Below are 19,713 nucleotides of genomic sequence, written 5' to 3'. Positions count from 1 at the left end.
TTCCCCTTTGGATGCCACTTAACTCAAAGTGAATTATGTGAGCGGTTCTTGTCGTTAAGAAAATAACTCTGACGTGGAAAAGGTGAAGTCATTGTTATTAATACACACGTGTTGCTGGGATATCAGTAGCCATGCAACCAGTGGGTCGTAATAATTTCCACATTTTGCATATTGAGAGACAAAAGTCGAGGTGAGATCATTTTTTGCTAATTACTGAATGAAATTATGACTAATATTTATGTGGCTATAAACGTAAGGGACAGGAAATATAGATATAAATATCTGCATTATTCAGTTGTGTTTATTTATTTTGAAAGTGCTCACCGGAAGTTGTAGTTTGCTGTCATGTCTGTCTTGCTGCTTATTTAAACTTTTATATTGTGAAAGAATATCTACTGATATAACCAATACTAGTGTGTTTTTATGACAGTTTGATAACTTAGCAGAATGAGGAGCAAAGAAGAATTTCACAATTAAAAACTGATGATTTCAAATGGGGAGCAGCTTCTAACTGAGGCTCCTTTATGTTTAAATTCACACTGCTGCTCCTCTTCCTGAAATGAATCTGATAACTCCTCCCTCTTCTTCTTGCTCTCAAACGCAGCAAACCTGGCTCTGTGCACACGTCCGCTTGTTCCCTCCCCTTCAGATATATAGTTTATAGTGTATATATAGTTGGAGAATGGGTGGAACCAGCATGTGGTGCAGAGCAGAGCTGTATTCACTGCAGGAACACATGCTGTGTAGATCAGCTCAGACTACTTTCATTTCTTAGAAAGTAAAACTTTCTCACCGAGAATTGAAATGGCGCAGAAAGGAGTGTTGCTGGAGCGGGAAACTTTCTCTTGTCCGATCTGTCTGGAGCTACTGAAGGATCCGGTGGCTCTTCCCTGTGGGCACAGCTACTGCATGAGCTGTATTGAAGGCGCCTGGGATGAAGAGGATGAGAGGAAAACACACTGCTGCCCCCTGTGTAGGCAGACCTTCACGCCCAAACCTGTCCTGCTCAAAAACACCATGCTAGCAGTTTTAGTGGAGGAGATGAAGAAGACCGGGCTCCAGGCGGCTCCTCATCATCACTGCTATGCCGGACCTGAAGATGTGGCCTGTGATTTTTGCACTGGGAGAAAACTGAAAGCCCTCAAGTCCTGTCTGGTGTGTGTGGCCTCTTACTGTGACAAACACCTCTTGCCTCATTGTGAATTATATGAAAAACACAAGCTGGTTGAGCCCACGAAGAAGCTCCGGGAAAACATCTGCACTCGCCACGACGAGGTGATGAAGATTTTCTGCCGCAGCGATCGGCAGTGCATCTGTTATCTGTGCTCCATGGACGAACATGAAGGCCACGACACAGTTTCAGCTGCGGCAGAGAGGACTGAGAGGCAGAGAGAGCTCGAGGTCAGTCGGGAAAACATCCAGCAGAGGATCCAGGAGAGCGAGAAAGACGTGAAGGAGCTTCAGCAGGAGGTGGAGGCCATCAATCGCTCCGCCGATGAAGCAGTGGAGGGCAGTGAGAGGATCTTCGCCGAGCTGACCCGCCTCATCCAGAAGAGAAGCTGTGATGTGAAGCAGCAGGTCAGATCCCAGCAGGAAACTGAAGTGAGCCGAGTCAGAGAGCTTCAGGAGAAGCTGGAGAAGGAGATTTCTGAGCTGAAGAGCAGAGACGCCGAGCTGGAGAAGCTCTCACACACGGTGGACCACATCCACTTTCTACACAGCTACGCCGGTGTGTCACAACTCGCCGAATCCACAGACTCACCCAGCATCAATATCCGTCCTCTGAGGTACTTCGCGGAGGTGACAGCCGTTGTGTCGTACATCAGAGACGAACTACAGGACGTCCTGAGTGAGAAGTGGTCAAACGTCTCGCTGGCAGTGACTGAAGTGGATGTTTTACTGTCACAAGCGGAGCCCAAAACCAGAGCTGAATTCTTGAAATATTCTCGTGAAATCACACTGGATCCAAACACAGCATTCCCTAAGATGTTGTTGTCTGATGGGAACAGAACGGCAGCAGTAACGAGTCAACAACAGCCTTATGCTCATCACCCAGGCAGATTCACGGAGTGGTCGCAGGTCCTGAGCAGAGAGAGTCTGACGGGACGCTGTTACTGGGAGGTGGAGTGGAAAGGATCAAGAGTTTACATAGCAGTCTCATATAAGAATATCGGCAGAGTAGGGCTGTCAAATAAATGTGGGTATGGATTCAACGACAATTCTTGGGCGTTAAGATGTGACAAAAACAGTTTCACGTTTTTGCACAACAATCTCCAAAGTCCCATCTCAGGCCCTCTGTCCTCCAGAGTCGGAGTGTACCTGGATCACGGTGCAGGTGTTCTGTCCTTCTATAGCGTCTCTAAAACCATGACTCTCCTCCACAGAGTCCAGACCACATTCACTCAGCCTCTGCATGCCGGACTTTGGCTTTATTATTCTGGAGACACTGCCAAGATCAAATATAACTCAAATATGCAGAAGTGATTTAAAGGACAGTGGGTATTAAATCTTAAACTTGCTGTCTATCCTTTGATTGTTGTGGCGTTGCTTCACTGCACAGAGATCACCTGTCAGTCAAACATTACGGGTGCGACTTTGACCTTTTCTCATTTGTCTGTAAATGTTTTACTGTCTTCAGGTGCCGCTCCCTCCTGCGGCCATGGAGGCCACCACGGCTCCTGGTGATCTTTGATGGCCTGAAGTGACATTTCTCGGCACAAAAATGTAAACCTCCGGCACCAGACTCCCTTTGTTTTGGCCTTTCCACTTTGTAAATTTGGAAAGAAATCCATAATCACGTGCCTTTGTTTGCCAGAGCAAGTGTTGTTGTTCAAATCGATGTATAATTGAAGTACTTTGAGGTGAAAGTAAGTCACAATCAATAAGGAGATCTTGTATTATTTTTCAGTACATAGTTGAGATTTTGGACAAACAACTTGATTATGTGGATAAATCTGTGAGCAAGAATCATTTAAGAGACTTTACTGAAGGGGTGTGTGAACAAACTGGAGGTTTACATAATGAGTAAACAAGAAGTGTTTTTTTCTTTTCTTCATTCTATTATACAAAACTGATGGAGAAAATAATAAGTAAGTAATAAGTGAGGCAGTTTTCCTCCTGAAACACTACAAAATACAGTGTTTATGTGCAGAACAGGTGAGCTGGTCAGTCTCTCTGTTCAATAAAACAGCTTTGTCAGTGTTATTTCCCATGAAAGAAAACATGATCATTCATTATTGTTAATTGCTTTCTGATTGTTTTGGTTTTGTTTGTTTATTTCAGAAGTGTTTTTATCATACCTGCCTTAACGCTGGTGACCAGCAACACTGTTTAACCAACTGTTGATTGATTATAACTAATACTGATGTTTTTATTTGTACAATCATAATGATGTTGGACATATTAACATAAATGATGATTGTAACAGCACTGTTGTTGAGTGTTTAATGCCATTATTTCACTGTGTTGCATTTCCTCCATGTCACCACTGGAGGGCAGAAAACACTCACAAATGGGGTGATTACTGACCTCTTGTGGTCACACTGATGAACTGCACCACATTAAATTAGTCGACGAAGCGTCAAAACACACACACACACACAAATATATACAGTACGTACATATTATGGTGAATCTTCAAAATAGCGGGACCAAACTGACACAACCAGAAATTAATTTTAATTGTTTTCTAGTGGTCACAATGGGAAACACTAATTCCAAAATTTTCAGTAGAAATAATATAGATATTCTTACTGAATATTTGTGTTTATGTACATTTAAGGTGCACAATGTAATGCATTTAGAAATAGCCTTCAACAAGTTTATGAGTCTTTACTGCCATCCAGTGGTCACAGTAAAGAAACGCACCACATAAATTGCGTAGCATCATATGATAACATACAACCATTTCCTGTGAATATTTTAGAGTATCTGAAACGAAACTTGAAAGAAGGTTAAAGAAGCGGTCATGAAACGATCATAGTAACTGTTAGATTCACTTTCTGTGGTGTGTAAGGTGACGGACTGGGTCGTCTAGCCAGCACTGGTGCAGCTCCACACTGTAGCCACCAGAGGGCAATAAAACAGCATAGAGCCGTTTACAGTTTGTGTCGCCCTCCAGTGGCCACAGTACGAAACTGCAGTGAATTGTATTTGTTCATCCCGTGTTAATAAAGATGTAATTACACCCCATCACTGCTGTTATACCAACACCAGTAGGTCAGTAATCAAACACAACAATTCCAAAGGAAGTAACAGAAATAGATACTAGTTACGTTCATTATAAAATACACTTAAGTCAACCTATATGATGCCCAGCTACTAGAGCCACTGCTGCTAGTTTTAATTAATTGTATGTGTTGCAGTTCCACGCTTTGACTAATGGATGGCAGTAAACTCGTAATTATGCCTCGTAAAGGTGGAGCTGGCAGTTAAGCATAAATGCATTTGAAATAACTTTGTGAAGGCCTGAAAGGGGTTTAAGCAAGTGGACGGGACTAACGCGCAGTTAGCAAGGCTACAGAAAAGTAGACTGGCTGTATCCGAAACTGCTTACTACACTAGCAGTGCCAGAGGTATCATGCAATATGCAAAGAAAAGTAAAATCTATTGTATGAGAAAAAATAACCAGATGTCATACTGATTACCCCCGACGCCAGTTGTGGACAAAGAGGAATATATCCACTTTTATCATCTAACATTTCTTATTCTTAGCTTGTGGAAGGACAATCGAAGCTGCTTTTGTCCCAGTGTCCATAAAAAAAACCCCAAAAACATGACATTAAGTTAAGCCTGCTAAAATAAGGTTTAATCTCAGAAAGACAGCAACAGTAGCGTCCTGTCAATAAGGAAACAACACAATATGGATGGCTTAAACCTAATGTTAAGTTACATTCTTGTTATTGGGGACAGAGAAGGACGCAGGGACCTAAATACACTAAAACCCTTGTTCAATAGGCGCTGAAATGCCGCATAACCAGGCCTAGCATACTGCAAAATAAATCGATTTAACAGGTTCGTACTGAATACTGCTGAAAAGCAGTATGCAGTATTTTGTAGTAGTCTGATCTTTATAATAGTCTGTAGTCAAGGCAGACACAATGCCGATTTTTCAGCTTCCGGTGAGCACTTTCAAAATAAACCTAAACATACTACGCTTGTGAATTAGTCTGTGACTTTATCGGTAGCAAAGAATTAAGCGAAGTCTTGGGTGTATTAATATTTCTTATTAGACCCATAGTCACGCATGTGTGTGGTCGACATGAAACACATGTACTTCCGGTTCAGAGGCCGATGGGGGCTGCTGCTGAACTGGATGTGGATTTGCCATAAACGGGCGTCGTTGTTACCCCGTCTGCCATTTTGATTAGAGGTAATTTGCGCGCAATAGATGGTGAAGACTGGCTCTTCGGGAGAAATTGCATTACTTTCGTTAAAGGCTACATTCTACACGGCAAAATGCTTTCAGCAGCCCAGTTACTCGATGAGTTAATGGGCCGAGATAGAAATTTGGCCCCTGACGAGAAGCGATGCAACGTGCGGTGGGACGACGAGAGCGTAAGTTAGCATTTAAGCTAATGTTAGCCTAGCTACGCAGAGAAGCTAACATAACGTTAGCTAGCTAAGATGCCTGAAATCATTGTATGTGGAAGTTAGCTAAATTAAGCCGATTGCACTCAGTTTCGAGCTCAATTATGCACGGAACTGGCAGTGCGAGGTAGCACATTGAGTGTTGTTCAAGCACACGTGTTAGTCAAATTAGCACCAGTTTGCTTATGCTAACTGTAAGTCATTGGCTCGTAGTGAAGCTTGAAACGTTGTGGATTACTGACATTCTCTACTGCTAGCGTTAGCATCGTGAGAGTTATTGTTTAACTAATTTATAGCACCTTATTCCGTGGATCTGATCCTACCTGATAATTTGAGACACGAGCACCTCACTCATGTCACACATTAGTGTTAGATTAACTGTGAGATTCACTTGTAATCCTCATTTGTTCGCTTAAATTAAATGTTATAGCCTGATCCGATGTAATGGTAGCATTAGAAGTAAGACCTCTGTTTGAATAATATAAAACCATCTCTTCTTTCTTCATTCAGGTCTGTCGATACTATCTGTGTGGCTTCTGCCCAGCCGAGCTATTCACAAACACCCGATCTGACTTGGGTAAGTCAAAATCCTGCAGAAGTCTTTAGATACGTTTTGATACAACCATAGATGACAAATCCATTCGTTATACTTGAAATGAATAAAGTAAAAATTCTTTTCCAGGCCCTTGTGAAAAAATCCATGATGAAAATCTTAGGATAACGTAAGTTGTGGTTGTTGTTAATAACAACATTTAGGTGTGGTTCTTGATATTTCCACCTAACGGTTAACTCTGTCTCATTGTGTGCAGATATGAGAAAAGCTCTCGGTTCATGAAGGAGGGCTATGAGCGAGACTTCCTGCGCTACCTGCAGTCGCTGCTGGCAGAGGTGGAGCGACGGATTCGTCGAGGACATGCCCGGCTCGCACTTTCCCAGGCTCAGCAGAACGCAGGGGTTTGTTCTGATTTTGAGGCTTTACTCTGTAACCTTTTCATTGCTGTTGACAGTATTCATGTTATCTCACTGGTCATAAACATTTAGTTGCTCTTCACTCAGAGTTTCAACACGTGTCTCTGCCATCCTTGACTACAATGCACTGAAATGAAAGGTACATGGCCGGTACAGTTTTGGTTGAATTTGAGATTCAGTGTGTTTTATTTCTGCAGGGTCCTGGTCCATCAGGAAAGAATGAGGAGAAGGTTCAGGTTCTTACAGAGAAGATTGAAGACCTAGTTGTGCAGGTTTGTAACAAGTATGGTAGCACTGGACATTTGGAAGACACTTAGGGCACATTGTAATTCTGTCACATGCCTTTGTCAGATTATACAACTAAAGTTGAAAATCCTGTCTCGAAATACTATGAAATAATTTAAACATCAAACTACATTCCCTTTCCCATTGATTATGACTGTCTGATAGGCTGATTTGACTTGTCTGTTTTTTTATTTTGCCTAGATTGAGGAGCTGGGGTCAGAGGGCCGAGTGGAGGAGGCCCAGGGAATGATGAAGCTTGTGGAGCAGCTGAAGGAGGAGAGGGAACTGCTCAGTTCCACCCCTTCGGTGAGTCGGCTCACCCACAGACGCAACGCTAGCAAACACGTTTCTTTCTTTGAAATGATTATAGCTCTTTACGTACCTCCCTTACGATGTAGCTGATCTGTGTTTCCCGCCTAGACCATCGAGAGCTTCGCAGCCCAGGAGAAACAGATGGAGGTGTGCGAGGTGTGTGGAGCCTTCCTCATTGTGGGTGATGCACAGTCTCGAGTGGACGACCACTTGATGGGCAAGCAACACATGGGCTACGCCAAGATCAAATCCACTGTAGAGGAGCTCAAGGTAACAGGATCATCTGACACAAAGAACACATGCATAGATGATGAGATGAAGTGAGCGTGCGTTGTGTAACATCATGGTACCATGTTACACCTGAGCAAGAAATGGAAAAACAGCTTGATAAGTACATAGTTGTAGCAAGGCCTGGGCAAAGTGTTAGACTGTTAGATCAATCCATATATATCCAAATTACTAAAACTGTGATAATTTGTTCAGAATATTGACAATGATGCAAGAGAACATATAGCTACATAATTTTTGTTCCCCGACTCTTTAAAAAACTGAATTATCAAGTTTGTTCCTAATGTTGGTTTAAAATGTACTGATAAACTTGTCATAATCACTTTTTATTGCTTTTTTTTTTACTCCCAGGAGAAACTACGTCGCCGCTCAGAAGAACCCCCAGGAGAAAACCCAGCACTCAGGAGGGACCGAGAAGACCGCGAGCGCGAGAGGGAGGAAAGGGAGAAAAAGCGCAAAGAGGAAGAAGAAAAGGAGAGGGAGCGGGAGAAGGAACGGGAGAAGGAGAAGGAACGAGAGAGGGAGAGAGAGCGCGAGCGCGACAGAGAACGGGATAGAGAGCGAGACCGAGATCGAGACAGGGACCGAGACCGGGACAGGAGGGCACGCCGAAGCCACTCTAATAGCCGCCACTCCAGTCGGGCATCAGACAGGAAACGGAGCAGATCCCGTGATCGCCGGAGGTCCAGGAGCAGAGACAAGGACAGGGAGAGGGATCGCAAGCGCAGCAGGTATGGCTTGTACCACAGCAACCACCATATTCTTGTTGACATGCTGTAATGCAAAGAGGCACCAGTTAGAAATTACATCTAAATTGCTGCTGATGGAACTTATCTTGATAGTTGAAACATTTCTCCATTTGTATGCAAAATTTATTAAGGTCTCCAGTAGTGAAAAGTGAGGGAGAAAAACAAATCCTGGAAATGTCGTCCTTTAAAAAAAAAAAAATATATATATATATTTTCTACTTATTGCCTTTATTGATTTATTCTCTGCTCTATTTTATTTATTTTTTTTTTTATAGGAGCCGGGACAGGGACCGGGACAGGGAGAGGAGGCGCAGCCGGGATCGCTCTGACAGAAAGCGTCGCTCCCGCAGTCGTGACAGGAGGAAGTCGCGCAGCTCCGAGCGCAAATCGCACCGCCACCGCAGCCGCAGCAAGGAGAGGGACCGGGACAGAGAGAAGGACAGGGATAAGGACAAGGACAGAGAGCGGTCATCAAAAGACAAAGGTGAGGATTTAAAAATGTTTCCTTCGTCCTACATGTAAAGTTACTCGCGTTGCTGGACCATTTAGGTTAGGATGCAGATGCTATTATACCAAAAATCTTACTGTACACAAGACTGTAGTCCGCTCAAGAGAAATGCATCTGCAATGTGATATTTCCAGACCGTAAGGCGACAGAGGAGAGGAGCAGCTCTAAGAAAGACAAGCACTCTGAAGGTGATGCAGCTTCCATCAAGGCTTCGTCAGAAGCGGAACCGATGGAGACAGAGGCGGCTGCCTCTGCCTCTTCCCCTCTGGTTAATGGCCAGCAAGAGCTCCTCCATTCTGAAGGTGACACTCAGTCCAATTAAAACTGATCTGATAGGACCTCAGATCAGGCTCAGGTAAGTGCGTCCTCCTCCTCGCTCCCCCCTGGCTCTCAACCCAACCCTCCACCCTCCCACGACCCCCACCTCTCCCATCTCCCCCTACCCACCCTCTCACCCTACCTTTCCCACCCCGTTTATGTTCAGTTCAATGCCTATGATTTTGTCTTATGTACTGTATGCATATATCTTTATCCTGTTTTTGAATAGTGCATCATAAGTATGCACTGAAGATGAAGGACTAGGCCCGATGAATGAGAAGAAGGTAGAAAACATTCACACAAAGCCAAGAGGGAAAGGCCAGTGTAGCCCTGAGCAAACATGCCCGGAGGTACCCCTCGTTTTGTATCGGTTTTTGATCCTTATAGATGTATATTTGTCTTTGTAGACAAAATGGCAGAAAAATATTAACCAGTCCTGCCTGTATTTACCTGTTTTTATTTTTTATTTATTTATTTTGCTTTGAAGAAGGAAAATGTAATTTTGACTTGTTGAGATATTACACTCCATAAAGCGAGTGAATTCAGCCACTGTGTGTCTACATGTTTATATATTTATCATGGGGATTTCTCCTGCTCCTAAGTAAACACACAGGCATACTCTCAGCTATCGTCAAAGGTGTATGTGAAAAACCATCCATTTATTTTGCCGTAATCATGACTCAAATGCCATGGATTTATTGTCCAGCTTACTGTGCCTGATAATGCCATGCAGTGTGTTTTTTGGGGGGTGTTATAGCACCGGGGGCCTTGCGTAACTAACTAACTGGAGGGTAGGGTTTATCGAATGAATTGCAGCTGACTTCCATACCTCACACAGCGTTGGTGTTGTGAGCGAGACCACATGAGAAAAGGGCAAATTAAAAATCATGGATACTCTCTGACTGTCAAACTGTGCAGGTATTCACCCCAGGTACTCCTTTCTCTACCCACATCCATTTCTGAATGCTGTTGCCTGTCAGAAAAAAAACAATTCTGTACTTCTCCAGAACATGAACTTGAAAGCTCGATTGTGTATATTTTTTAAATTGTGTTGCTTTGTTTTTCTATTCAACTTTCAAGTATGTTTGGGGAAAAAAAAAGTAATTTTATAGAAGTGTCTGAGATGCACATTTAAAAAAAAAAAACAAACAAACTGATGCACAGATAGCCTGCATGATATACTTATGCCAACAGCTAAACCTGTCACTCATGTATGTTTTTCTGCAGTGTTTTGTTCAGGACTGTTTTGTTAGAATATATTTAATGTCTCATATGTTCTGTTGGTCGGATGCTTTGTTTGTCTGTATCCTCAATTGGTCGCGAATTTGCTTTAAAAAAAAAGTGAGTGCTCTTTTTGCATTGGCATAAGTAGTATCAAACAGGTTTTTACACTGTTAGACAGTAGTGATCAAACCCATGTGGAGTTTTTCTTTAGCTTGATCTTAAGTGCAAACTTCTGATCAAAATACTACAGTTAATAAACTGACACATTTACAATATATCAGGATATTCTGGCCAAATTCTATTATTGTGCTATTGTATGGGTAGTATTTGTGCTCTATTAGCAGTGTCTCTTGTTTGTGATCTACACCTTCCTCTGTGGCTAAATTGAGGGATATACATTTGACCAGTAATCTTGATGTGGACGATATTGTTGCTCCAATTAGCAGCAGTTGTTGCTACAAAGCACTTGTTGTGGGACCTTTGCTAACACTACATTCTGTGAACATTTTTTGCTCAACAGGGGAAGCTGGGATATCTGGTGGAGGAAGAAGTGGAAGAGCGCACCCATCCTTACCCTGAACCTGACACTTCGCTGCTTAAAAACAAGGTGAACCACAAATGTGTAGTGGCTTATTTAAAAACATGAACATACATATGTAAATGAGGAGAGATTGGAGAAAGAAAAAAAAAAAAAAAAGTACATTGATTTTCATGTTCCATTAACGTTCACTCTTTTGGCTGGATGAGAGTAGTTGTGGTTCATCTGATGTATTTCTTGGTTTAGATGTCACCCAGGCATCACTTTAAATACCAAACTTAGAGAAGTTCAGTATGGGTTTTTTGTTCCTATTTTAAATATCTTTACACATTCTCCTTGTTTCTTGACATTTAGTAAAAAAAAAAAATGAAATAAAAACCGTGCTTGTGGTTTGTTTTGGTTTGTCGGGTTCCACTTCACTTCCTGACCTCCTTCTTAAAAAGTCAGTTGAACGCGTATGTACAATGTTAGTCCCATGACAGGGCGTGTCTCTTTTCTCCTCCACTTAGAGCTCACATTGATTGCTCTTGTCCCCTCACTGTAAAATATACTGATTTCATTTTTGATCAAACAATTTTGAAGACTGAAGATTTGTTTAATTTTGCTCTGCTTTTAATGTCCATGTTGTCTCAATGAATAAAAAGTAAAAACTTGTGTTTTTGTTTTTTCCCCATTATTGGGATGGTCCACCGGAACAAAAATGTCTGTCCAAGTTAACTATGTGAGTGCAGTGAATGGGAGACTGAATCTCTATGAATGGAAGGCTTTTAGTCCTCTTGTCAGCAAGTTTATTTCCATTTTTTTGGATCAGTGTCTTAATGAGAAATTTTTATGGCATCGAGGGGAAATAAAATGTAAAGTGATGTTATGCAAACTCTAAGCTGTAAACGTTTAAACAGTGACCTATCTATGAACTGTAAAAAGACACTGCTGTATAATTTCTTCATTTTGCTTATCGTGTAAGTCTGTGGACATCATACATTATAACCAAAGTTTGGCCCCACAGCCTCTTACTCCCTCTGTAATTGAGTGAGAACTCACCACACAAAGTATCCCGTTGCTGCCAACTTGGCAACCATGGAGACAAATGGTGCAAAGTACCCGGGCTGCCTTGTAGGACATAATTGAACATTTTCATTAATCTACAGTGGAAAAGCATCGCTCATTTATATTTGACTGACACTTAAGCATGCTGTCTTGTTGGAAAAGTTAAGGATATTGCGTTTCAAATCATTTAAACTGGAAACTTTGACATACTTGGGCTCTAAAGGGCCTTAGTTGTCTCATGTAGTTGGCCTATATGATGTCTGAAATGTTAATGAAGTTTCTAGCACACTATCAAACATCTAGCTAGTGTCCTGGGTCAGTGTGAACCTGCAGTTTCACCATAGACGGTTAAAAATACAGAACTACTTTGAAATATAAATATCCCAGTTTATGTCTCAAGAAGTCAAGATGGTGTTACAGATTAATAACCAATCAACATAAGGGTACAACTGCATGGCCTGCAGGTGTTAAGTCCTGTTACAAAGTAGGCCAGTGTATCTGTTACAGATGGCAGCAGACCTCATTACTGACTCAGCTGTGTCCAAAGCTGCTTCCTAGGTTACCCAAGAGTGTGACTGAGGATAGGGATTAAGATAATCTATGCATGATCTGTCTTTATGTGCCGACCCTGCGATTGACTGGTGAAAAGTTTGCTTCCTGACTTTTCTTATGCATCGTCTCAATAGAGTTCAATTAGCGTTTGCAAATTAAATAGCGTAGAGTTTTTGTTTACCCCACAAGCAAATGATGGATTAATTACACATAACCATGCGTGATTGTGCTGCTGGACTGGCCCAGCTGTGACCTCTGCTTCTGTCTGTGTCTCGATCACTCTCGCCAGAGCTTTCTGGCCCCCGATTCCTCTTTGCCTTGGAAAAAAAACCACATGCTCTCATCCCTTCCTGTCCCAGAACCCCATAGTAGCAGGTGGGCTTCAGATGGTCTGATAACCTCTGGGACAAAAGCTGAACTATTGAACATGGAGGGGAGTTCTCATTTTGGGGCATGGACTGGCACCACTGCAAATTTAAATAAATAATTTAGTCTTCTGCTGCAAATCATCTGAGTTGTACTCCATACTGCTGAATGTCGCTTAAGGTGTTACTATACTGCAGATATGTTCCTCTGCATTACTGAACAGCAGGAGGCAGTATGTAGTTATTTTCCAAGCAAAGACCTGACCACAAAGTGTGAGACAGTGGCCCCACAGCAGTGCAGATACAGTATTTATTTGCACAGAAATGTGCTTATATTATTGCATGCTTATACTCACAGGAGCAGGGAACCCCAAGAGTAGTAACTCATTTTAAACAGTGTCACACTCAGGCAACATTAACATCCCATTCTCTCTGCAACACACTATCCGTACATGTCATTAAGGAAAAGCAGTATTTCCCCGGGGTGAGTTGCAGCTAGTGGAAAAACAGAGGGAAGAAACAACAGGGAGATAGTGAGCTGAAAAGACAAGGGAAATGAAAAAGTGATAGAGCGGGAAACAAGGGGAGAGATGGAGTCTGATGTGATGCTAAATAACCAGGGTGAAACAGGATAATGGAGATAGATAGTCTCATCTCCTTCTCTACTTTTACTCCCTCTTCACATAGACACAGTCTCAAGTTGAGGTCGCGTGGGGAAGGGAGCATGTAGATTATGCAGTACAGAAGGCAATTCATCAGTGCTGTCGGCGTGCTGTCTGATTAATGATCTGAACTCCAACACACACTCACAGCTTATGTCAGCTGTCAGTCACGTTGTTATGGGGGAATATAATGTCCCCTAAAGGCGTCACACATTTGTGCTGAGCTTGTTGCATTACTCCTATTCACAGCTGTAGCTCTGATATTCTATCTCAGACTGTTTTTCTTTATGTTATTACAGGTGATGAAGTGATGCGAGGTAGCCTGAGAGGCACTCATTGCAGAATGCCTGAACAGCTGCATGCAGTTGCAAACCCCGAGTTAATTTTTTACCGCCTAATGTTGGCTTTAATAACCGTTACTCCAACCACCATCACTCATGTATTGTACGCGTTTCCCATTAAATCCAATGGCGGCTGTAGTGTTTCATTGTCTTGTGCAGCCAGATGCCAATCTGTCTCATTGTAACCAGTGGTGGCGGATGGAGGCAAATCCATCACTGTGGGCAATCCATTTACAGCACATTCACATGTTAATGACAAGTGAAAAGCGTGTTAACATGTTCATTCACGGTTAAGGTTAACAACACAATACTTTGAAACGGTCCACACAATGAACTGTTTTAACACATTTCTGAGCTACTTTGCTTTCTAAGCATATATTCCACTCAAGTGCCATCACTGGTTGTGTGAGGACGGATGGTGTAAAGGAACTGTTTGTACGCTGTTAAAACACGGGCGCTACATCACTGTTTGCTATATTCACTGATTTCTCTTCTTCCTATTTTATACAGAGTTTTGGCCATGATGCCCCAGTTTCATTTAAAAATTGGATTGGTTATGTGCAAGATACAATGACCAGTCAGTCTGTGTCTGTTTCTTTCAGTTGCCGGACTGACCAAATTCTCAAACCGGATAGTCATACTGAGAGTTGGGAAGGCACAACCGGGAATTCAGCCCAAAGCTATTCAGGCCAGCCAACAAGCAGTTCTGAAGAAGCATACTGGAAGCTCAAGAGCACCTCCAGCATTTACGTATGATCCGTGTCCCCTCGTGTGGGATCCTGTCCGGCACAACACCGGCGCAAACTAAGCCTCTCAAAGTGCCACAGAGGTGAGTCATCTCCTGTCAAACATTCTCAGCACAAGTTGAACATCTTCAGTTTCGCAGAGATGAGATCGATTGCAGTGCTGTTCTATTGGGTTGAACTGCATCTGTTATCTGGTCGTGTGATTGTTCAGACTGTCGAGGCTCAGTTCGTTTTACTTGCACATTGTAAAATCCAAATTCTCAATAGTAATAATGGAATCAGAGTAGATCATGCTTTAGTGTTTGCACTGCACTTCGTCTCCCTCCTTCCCTCAGCAGATGGCTCCACCACAGGGATGGGCTCCGAATCAACGAATAACAGCCCAGCAGCTTTTCTATCTTTCTTTTCTCTCTGACTATCTCTTCCTTCATTTTCTCTCTTTTTCTTTTCCCTATTTTTTTTCTGCAGTGTTTGCAGTACTGGCCCAAGATGAGCCACCCAGAGCCAGGAACCAGGATGGCAGCCAGTGAGAGTTTTGAGTCCACCCACCTGAGCATCAGAAGCCTTTTGTGGGCGTTGGAGTGAGGACAAGCCTGTCCTCTGTGCTGTCTCCTCCTCTGAAAGCTCAAGAAGGACAGAGAGAATGACAAGAGAATAAAACAGGAGGGAGATTTCTTTCTTTCTTTTTTTTTTTTCCTGCAGAATGACTTGCTTTCTTTTCAGGAGGTGAATTGCATGAAGCGTAGACAGGGAATTCAGAGCATGTTTGGGGAAAATAATGAAGTTTTTAATGCACCAAATCAATTAAATTGTGGACTAAATTACCATTTAGATATACAGTAAACTTTCTTTTTCTGACTTCTACTATGCTGATGAAAGAGACATAGCAGGGGATGGATTAGTAGTGTGGAGAGCAGACAGAGACTGTTTGTGGGTAAATTGCTGGGTCTGATATGTGGGTGAAATCTGTTTCACCTCATGCCCCATAAAAAACACTCACAGACACACACACACACACACACATTTGAGATACAAAGCAATACCAAATCATCCCCTGGTGTAACCCTGTCTCCATGGCAACGGCTCAAGCTGACCCTGCCTAATTTGTACCATAACAACCACCGGTCGCAAAGCGCTCGGAAATATGCGCCAGGTGAAATGAAAATAATTCCACACACAGAGCTCACAGACCAGCCTTTGTGTCTCTCCACACAGCCAGCAGGAGAGAGAAACGTGGAGGAGAGCCGGAGCAGAACACATGACATTACCACCGAAGTCTGGCTGACTAATGTAAAGCAATGAAAAGAGCATCATTATAGAAGATTATTCTTTTCAATGGCCATTTGAATGCCCCTTTTTTTTTTTTTTTGTAAAGTTGAAGATAACAAAGGTTACCAAACAAATGTGTGCTTCATTTGAGCTGCATGATCAAATAGGGTGACTTTTTAGCCCTGTGATGAGCTCCAGCATCATTAGAAGACCCTTAACATCCCTTCATTCAGTTATTGATCTCAGACAGATGCACCCAAAGGCGTATCATTACGAGCTGTATCCATGACGCTCATTTTTAATTTTTGTCAGTCGTGAATGAGTATTGTTCTCTGGGTTCATTGGTATTGACCCCTCTCATTGTCTGATAATTGCTATCAGATAAATTAATTCATTTACCATGGAAGCAGACTGTAGATCTCACTCTTATGTGTTACAGACCTCAAGGTGCTCTATTGGTAATTTAATTATTTGTGCTTTTATTGTCAAAGAGGTACTTAAAGGAGACTTAATAACATGTCCGTCATCTTTGACTCTAAACACGTCTTCTCCAGTACACAAAAGTGTTTGGCTATCTGGGTAGTGTCTCTAATTTGTCCATGACAGATTTCAATGCACAGGTTGACTTTGAAATATGTTTAGGATTGTATATAAATGTTAAGAAATGGAAGGCATTTGAGTAAACTGTCTATTCAAAAATTAGGTTTAGAGAAACATGGATATTCAACCATGAGTTAAGTTATAATATTGCTTTTTTTTTAATAGATTTTTTAAGAAAAGGATGATGAAGACGTTGATCCACTGTGAAAGAAAAATTCTTCTGTAGCTAATGGGACTGCAAATTGCATTTTTTGTGCAACCCTGTATTGTAGACTGACAAATAAATGAACCTTGTAACCTTGATTTATGGATGCTATATAAAGAAACCCTCAGACACCTCCCTGATGAAGACAAAATGAATAGAGCATGGTATATTAGAGAAGTTGTGTGTGTGTTTTAATTGAATGGACTTGTACTGAAGCTCACGCCGGTCTGTACTTCGCTGTGTTTGAGTTCTTAAAGTAAGGAATAGGACGCCTTGGGTTTTGACATTTTAGGTCAAAGTAAAGCTTTGACCTGATACAGATCTTTTTCATTTCATTATTCAAACTAAAGCTTTGCTTTGTGTTGGTCAAATACATACACGACGTGTTTGTCACAAACAAATACACAGTGCAGTCTCCTACTCAGGAAAATGCTGATGGTGCACTCTTGCCTTCTTTCTAACCCACCCCTCTTCTTTCACGGCACACTTTTCCATCCCATGAATTATGTATCTGATTAATTAGGCTCGTCATTACAGTATATGGTCAACTGGAAAACCCCCCTCTGTTCTAGTTCAAACATGAAATGGACCTTTTTTTCCTCCCCTCTCTGTGGCGTCATTGTCGGCTGTGTGTTATGGATGAGAGGGAGGGCCCTGGGTATTTGTTGTACCCCTTGGGATGTTGCACGGCGTTGCGCAGGGGAATACAATGAAATAACAAGATAACAAGATAAAAGCCTCGTGCTGGACTTCAAAGCGGAACCGCTGCTTGAATAGAAGCCGACTGAGACACAGTTTGCGCCTTGGTGATTTCAAAGAACCCAGTCTGTGTTCATGGAAGGCAGGGGCTCAAACAGGATATGCAGACATGGGATGTTGCATATAAACACGTAGATTAACTTGTGATGGTGTGAATATATAAGCGCCTGTCATTGCCTCAGAATGTATCTCAAATCACGCAGCAGAGCAGCAACCCGCCTCTTGGCGCTTCTGTCATTTTGTACATTAATACGGTTCCCTAGCTTATCCTCACTGGAACAATCAAGTTAAACCATATCAATCCAAGCCTAGTCAAAATGCACTGCGTCGCCTATATTACCCTTTTTCTTTACACTACACAATGTCACAGGCATGTTTAGCACTAAGTAACCTAAAGGTGTAAATCTCCACAAACCTGGCAGGCTGCAAGTCTCCCAGCCCAAGGTGCTGTCTGTGCAATAAATTTGCTTAGCAGTTATTGATCCATGCTGTGCTCATAAAGGTGGGCTGTCCTGGCACCTCGGAGACACTAAAACGCACATGTGAATGCTCATACTCTCTTATGACACGAGGGAAGGGATATTCAGGCATACATCTCTGCATGTGCCACAAGCAAAGCTCACTTTTTCTCCCTCTGTCAAATACACATACAAACACACATTCACCTCCACATTTTACAAGCTTTAGTGCAATGCTCTCACACCATGAAGCAATGGGAGGGTGTTGGGAGGTGGCCTCTGCATTGTAAATCCTTTGGCCTCTCATCGATCCGGGGCTTCAATAGCTCTGAATTGATCGTCCTTCTTTCCTTGTACAGAGATCAGTCATGCACCTGTCCGCCGATGCTCTGTGGCCAGCAGCGCTGTCTTTTATGCTTGTCCAGCAGTGAGATTATAAAGGCAAGTCAGTGATAGTCAAGGTTTAATATGCTAGTCTCTTAATGCTAATCGACAATGTGGTTCAGAGGAAGAGTCCTTGAACACAAGCTTTCACACCAGTGGGACAATGCATGTGTATGTGTGCCCGGGTGTGTCGTCATCCTTGCCTCTGCTCAGCTGCAAACAGTGTCAGGTGGCATTACTCTGATGTACAGTATTTGTGCGCGCTTGTGCGTCCCATTGTAGGTGTTTTACGGCTGCATTTATGTGTGTGGCTTCACTCACTTTCTCGTAGTCATCCCGTGTGTGTTTGCGGTGAGTAATGAAGCACTGGCTGTCTGGTGGATGCCGTGTAATCATGCAAATCAGGACTCATTCCCTGCAAGAATATTACAGGCGATGCTGGATGTTAAGCAAGTCCGACCTCCTCCTGGCTGATTTACACTGCCCTGTTGCCACTGTCGCCACGAATGAAACCACAACACTAATGTAAGGGATGACAGGGAAGGAGAGAGACACAAGGAGGGGCAGGGAAGCGTGGAGGGGAGGCTGAAGAAATTAGGAGAAGCAGAGGGGAAAATTAGCAGTGGGGGGAGAAACTAGCAATAAAGCGGGAGATTGCTGTGCAATTTTGTGTGTTCACTGAGAACGCAGTGTGTTTTCAGATTACTTTGCAAATGACTCAGCAGTTTCTCATCTGCATCAGCTAGCTGGCAAACATCTTTCCTTCTCATTTAGCGCGCTCATCATGTCATGTGGCATGAACACAACACACAAACAGACGTAAGAGTAAAATCTATACGTAAGTTGCAAGCGAAAGTGATTTAATACATGTAAACATCGGAATTTAACTCATCAAGGTAGTCAGCATAAGCGCATTGGAGCATTTGTGTCCATGGGTATGCATACATGGGAGTTGTTGTGTCCAAGTGTGTAGTTGTGTGCGTTTTTGGGGATGAAGTCAATGAGTGCTGACATTTGCACTGATGTGCACTGAAATGGAAAATACAGTGTGGACTGACAACACCTGACTCTCACCTCAAAACGAGGAGCAGGTCCACCCTACACACAAACACACAAATATGCATACATACTCATATTTTACACATCTAGACAACATTTAGCCTAAATTGAATTTAAGCCTTTCAATACCACATGGGTCCTCCAGCTCACACTTGATATTTGATACCCAACACTGTTCAGAGTTTAAATTAGGAGGTTGTTTGGCAGCACGTTGGGCACTAGATCTTTTCTCTCAATAACTTCACTCAGATCTACACCTGATGTGACACTAATTACAGCGTTCTGAGATGCGGTGTGTCATGTCCAGATCCAGATACTCTCTACCGATTGGACTGACACAAAGCCGTCTTTCAGGCTCAATTGATTCTCACTCGATGGGTCTCAGAATTGAAGCCAGTCGCAGCAACTGAGCACACAAAATGTTGTCTGACTTTACATGGTATAAATCCAGTGACATGACTAATTCAAGACATTCCTACGCTGAAT

The 19,713-nt window shown here is 42.6% G+C and overlaps 2 protein-coding genes across 2 annotated transcripts; both read left to right on the top strand.

Annotated features, from left to right (window-relative positions):
- The first annotated feature begins 804 nt into the window (after positions 1-804).
- LOC139217000 (E3 ubiquitin/ISG15 ligase TRIM25-like) lies at positions 805-1,844 on the top strand. The gene is given in 2 exon segments (XM_070848256.1): positions 805-1,745; positions 1,747-1,844. Coding segments are annotated over 2 exon segments (981 nt in total). The 3' UTR covers positions 1,787-1,844.
- Positions 1,845-5,357: 3,513 nt separating this feature from the next.
- Positions 5,358-11,434, top strand: luc7l3 (LUC7-like 3 pre-mRNA splicing factor). The gene is made up of 11 exons (XM_070848017.1): positions 5,358-5,556; positions 6,100-6,166; positions 6,272-6,311; positions 6,399-6,543; positions 6,756-6,830; positions 7,045-7,149; positions 7,264-7,425; positions 7,795-8,174; positions 8,468-8,676; positions 8,835-9,055; positions 10,763-11,434. The coding sequence occupies exons 1-10, from the start codon at positions 5,458-5,460 to the stop codon at positions 9,020-9,022; spliced, it is 1,470 nt and encodes a 489-aa protein (XP_070704118.1). The 5' UTR covers positions 5,358-5,457; the 3' UTR covers positions 9,023-9,055; positions 10,763-11,434.
- Positions 11,435-19,713: the final 8,279 nt, after the last annotated feature.

The sequence above is a fragment of the Pempheris klunzingeri genome, chromosome 17, assembly GCF_042242105.1.
Source record: "Pempheris klunzingeri isolate RE-2024b chromosome 17, fPemKlu1.hap1, whole genome shotgun sequence".
Classification (NCBI taxonomy): domain Eukaryota; kingdom Metazoa; phylum Chordata; class Actinopteri; order Acropomatiformes; family Pempheridae; genus Pempheris; species Pempheris klunzingeri.
The sequence above is the reverse complement of the archived record's forward strand: the minus strand, read 5'-3'. Positions and strand labels throughout refer to the sequence as shown.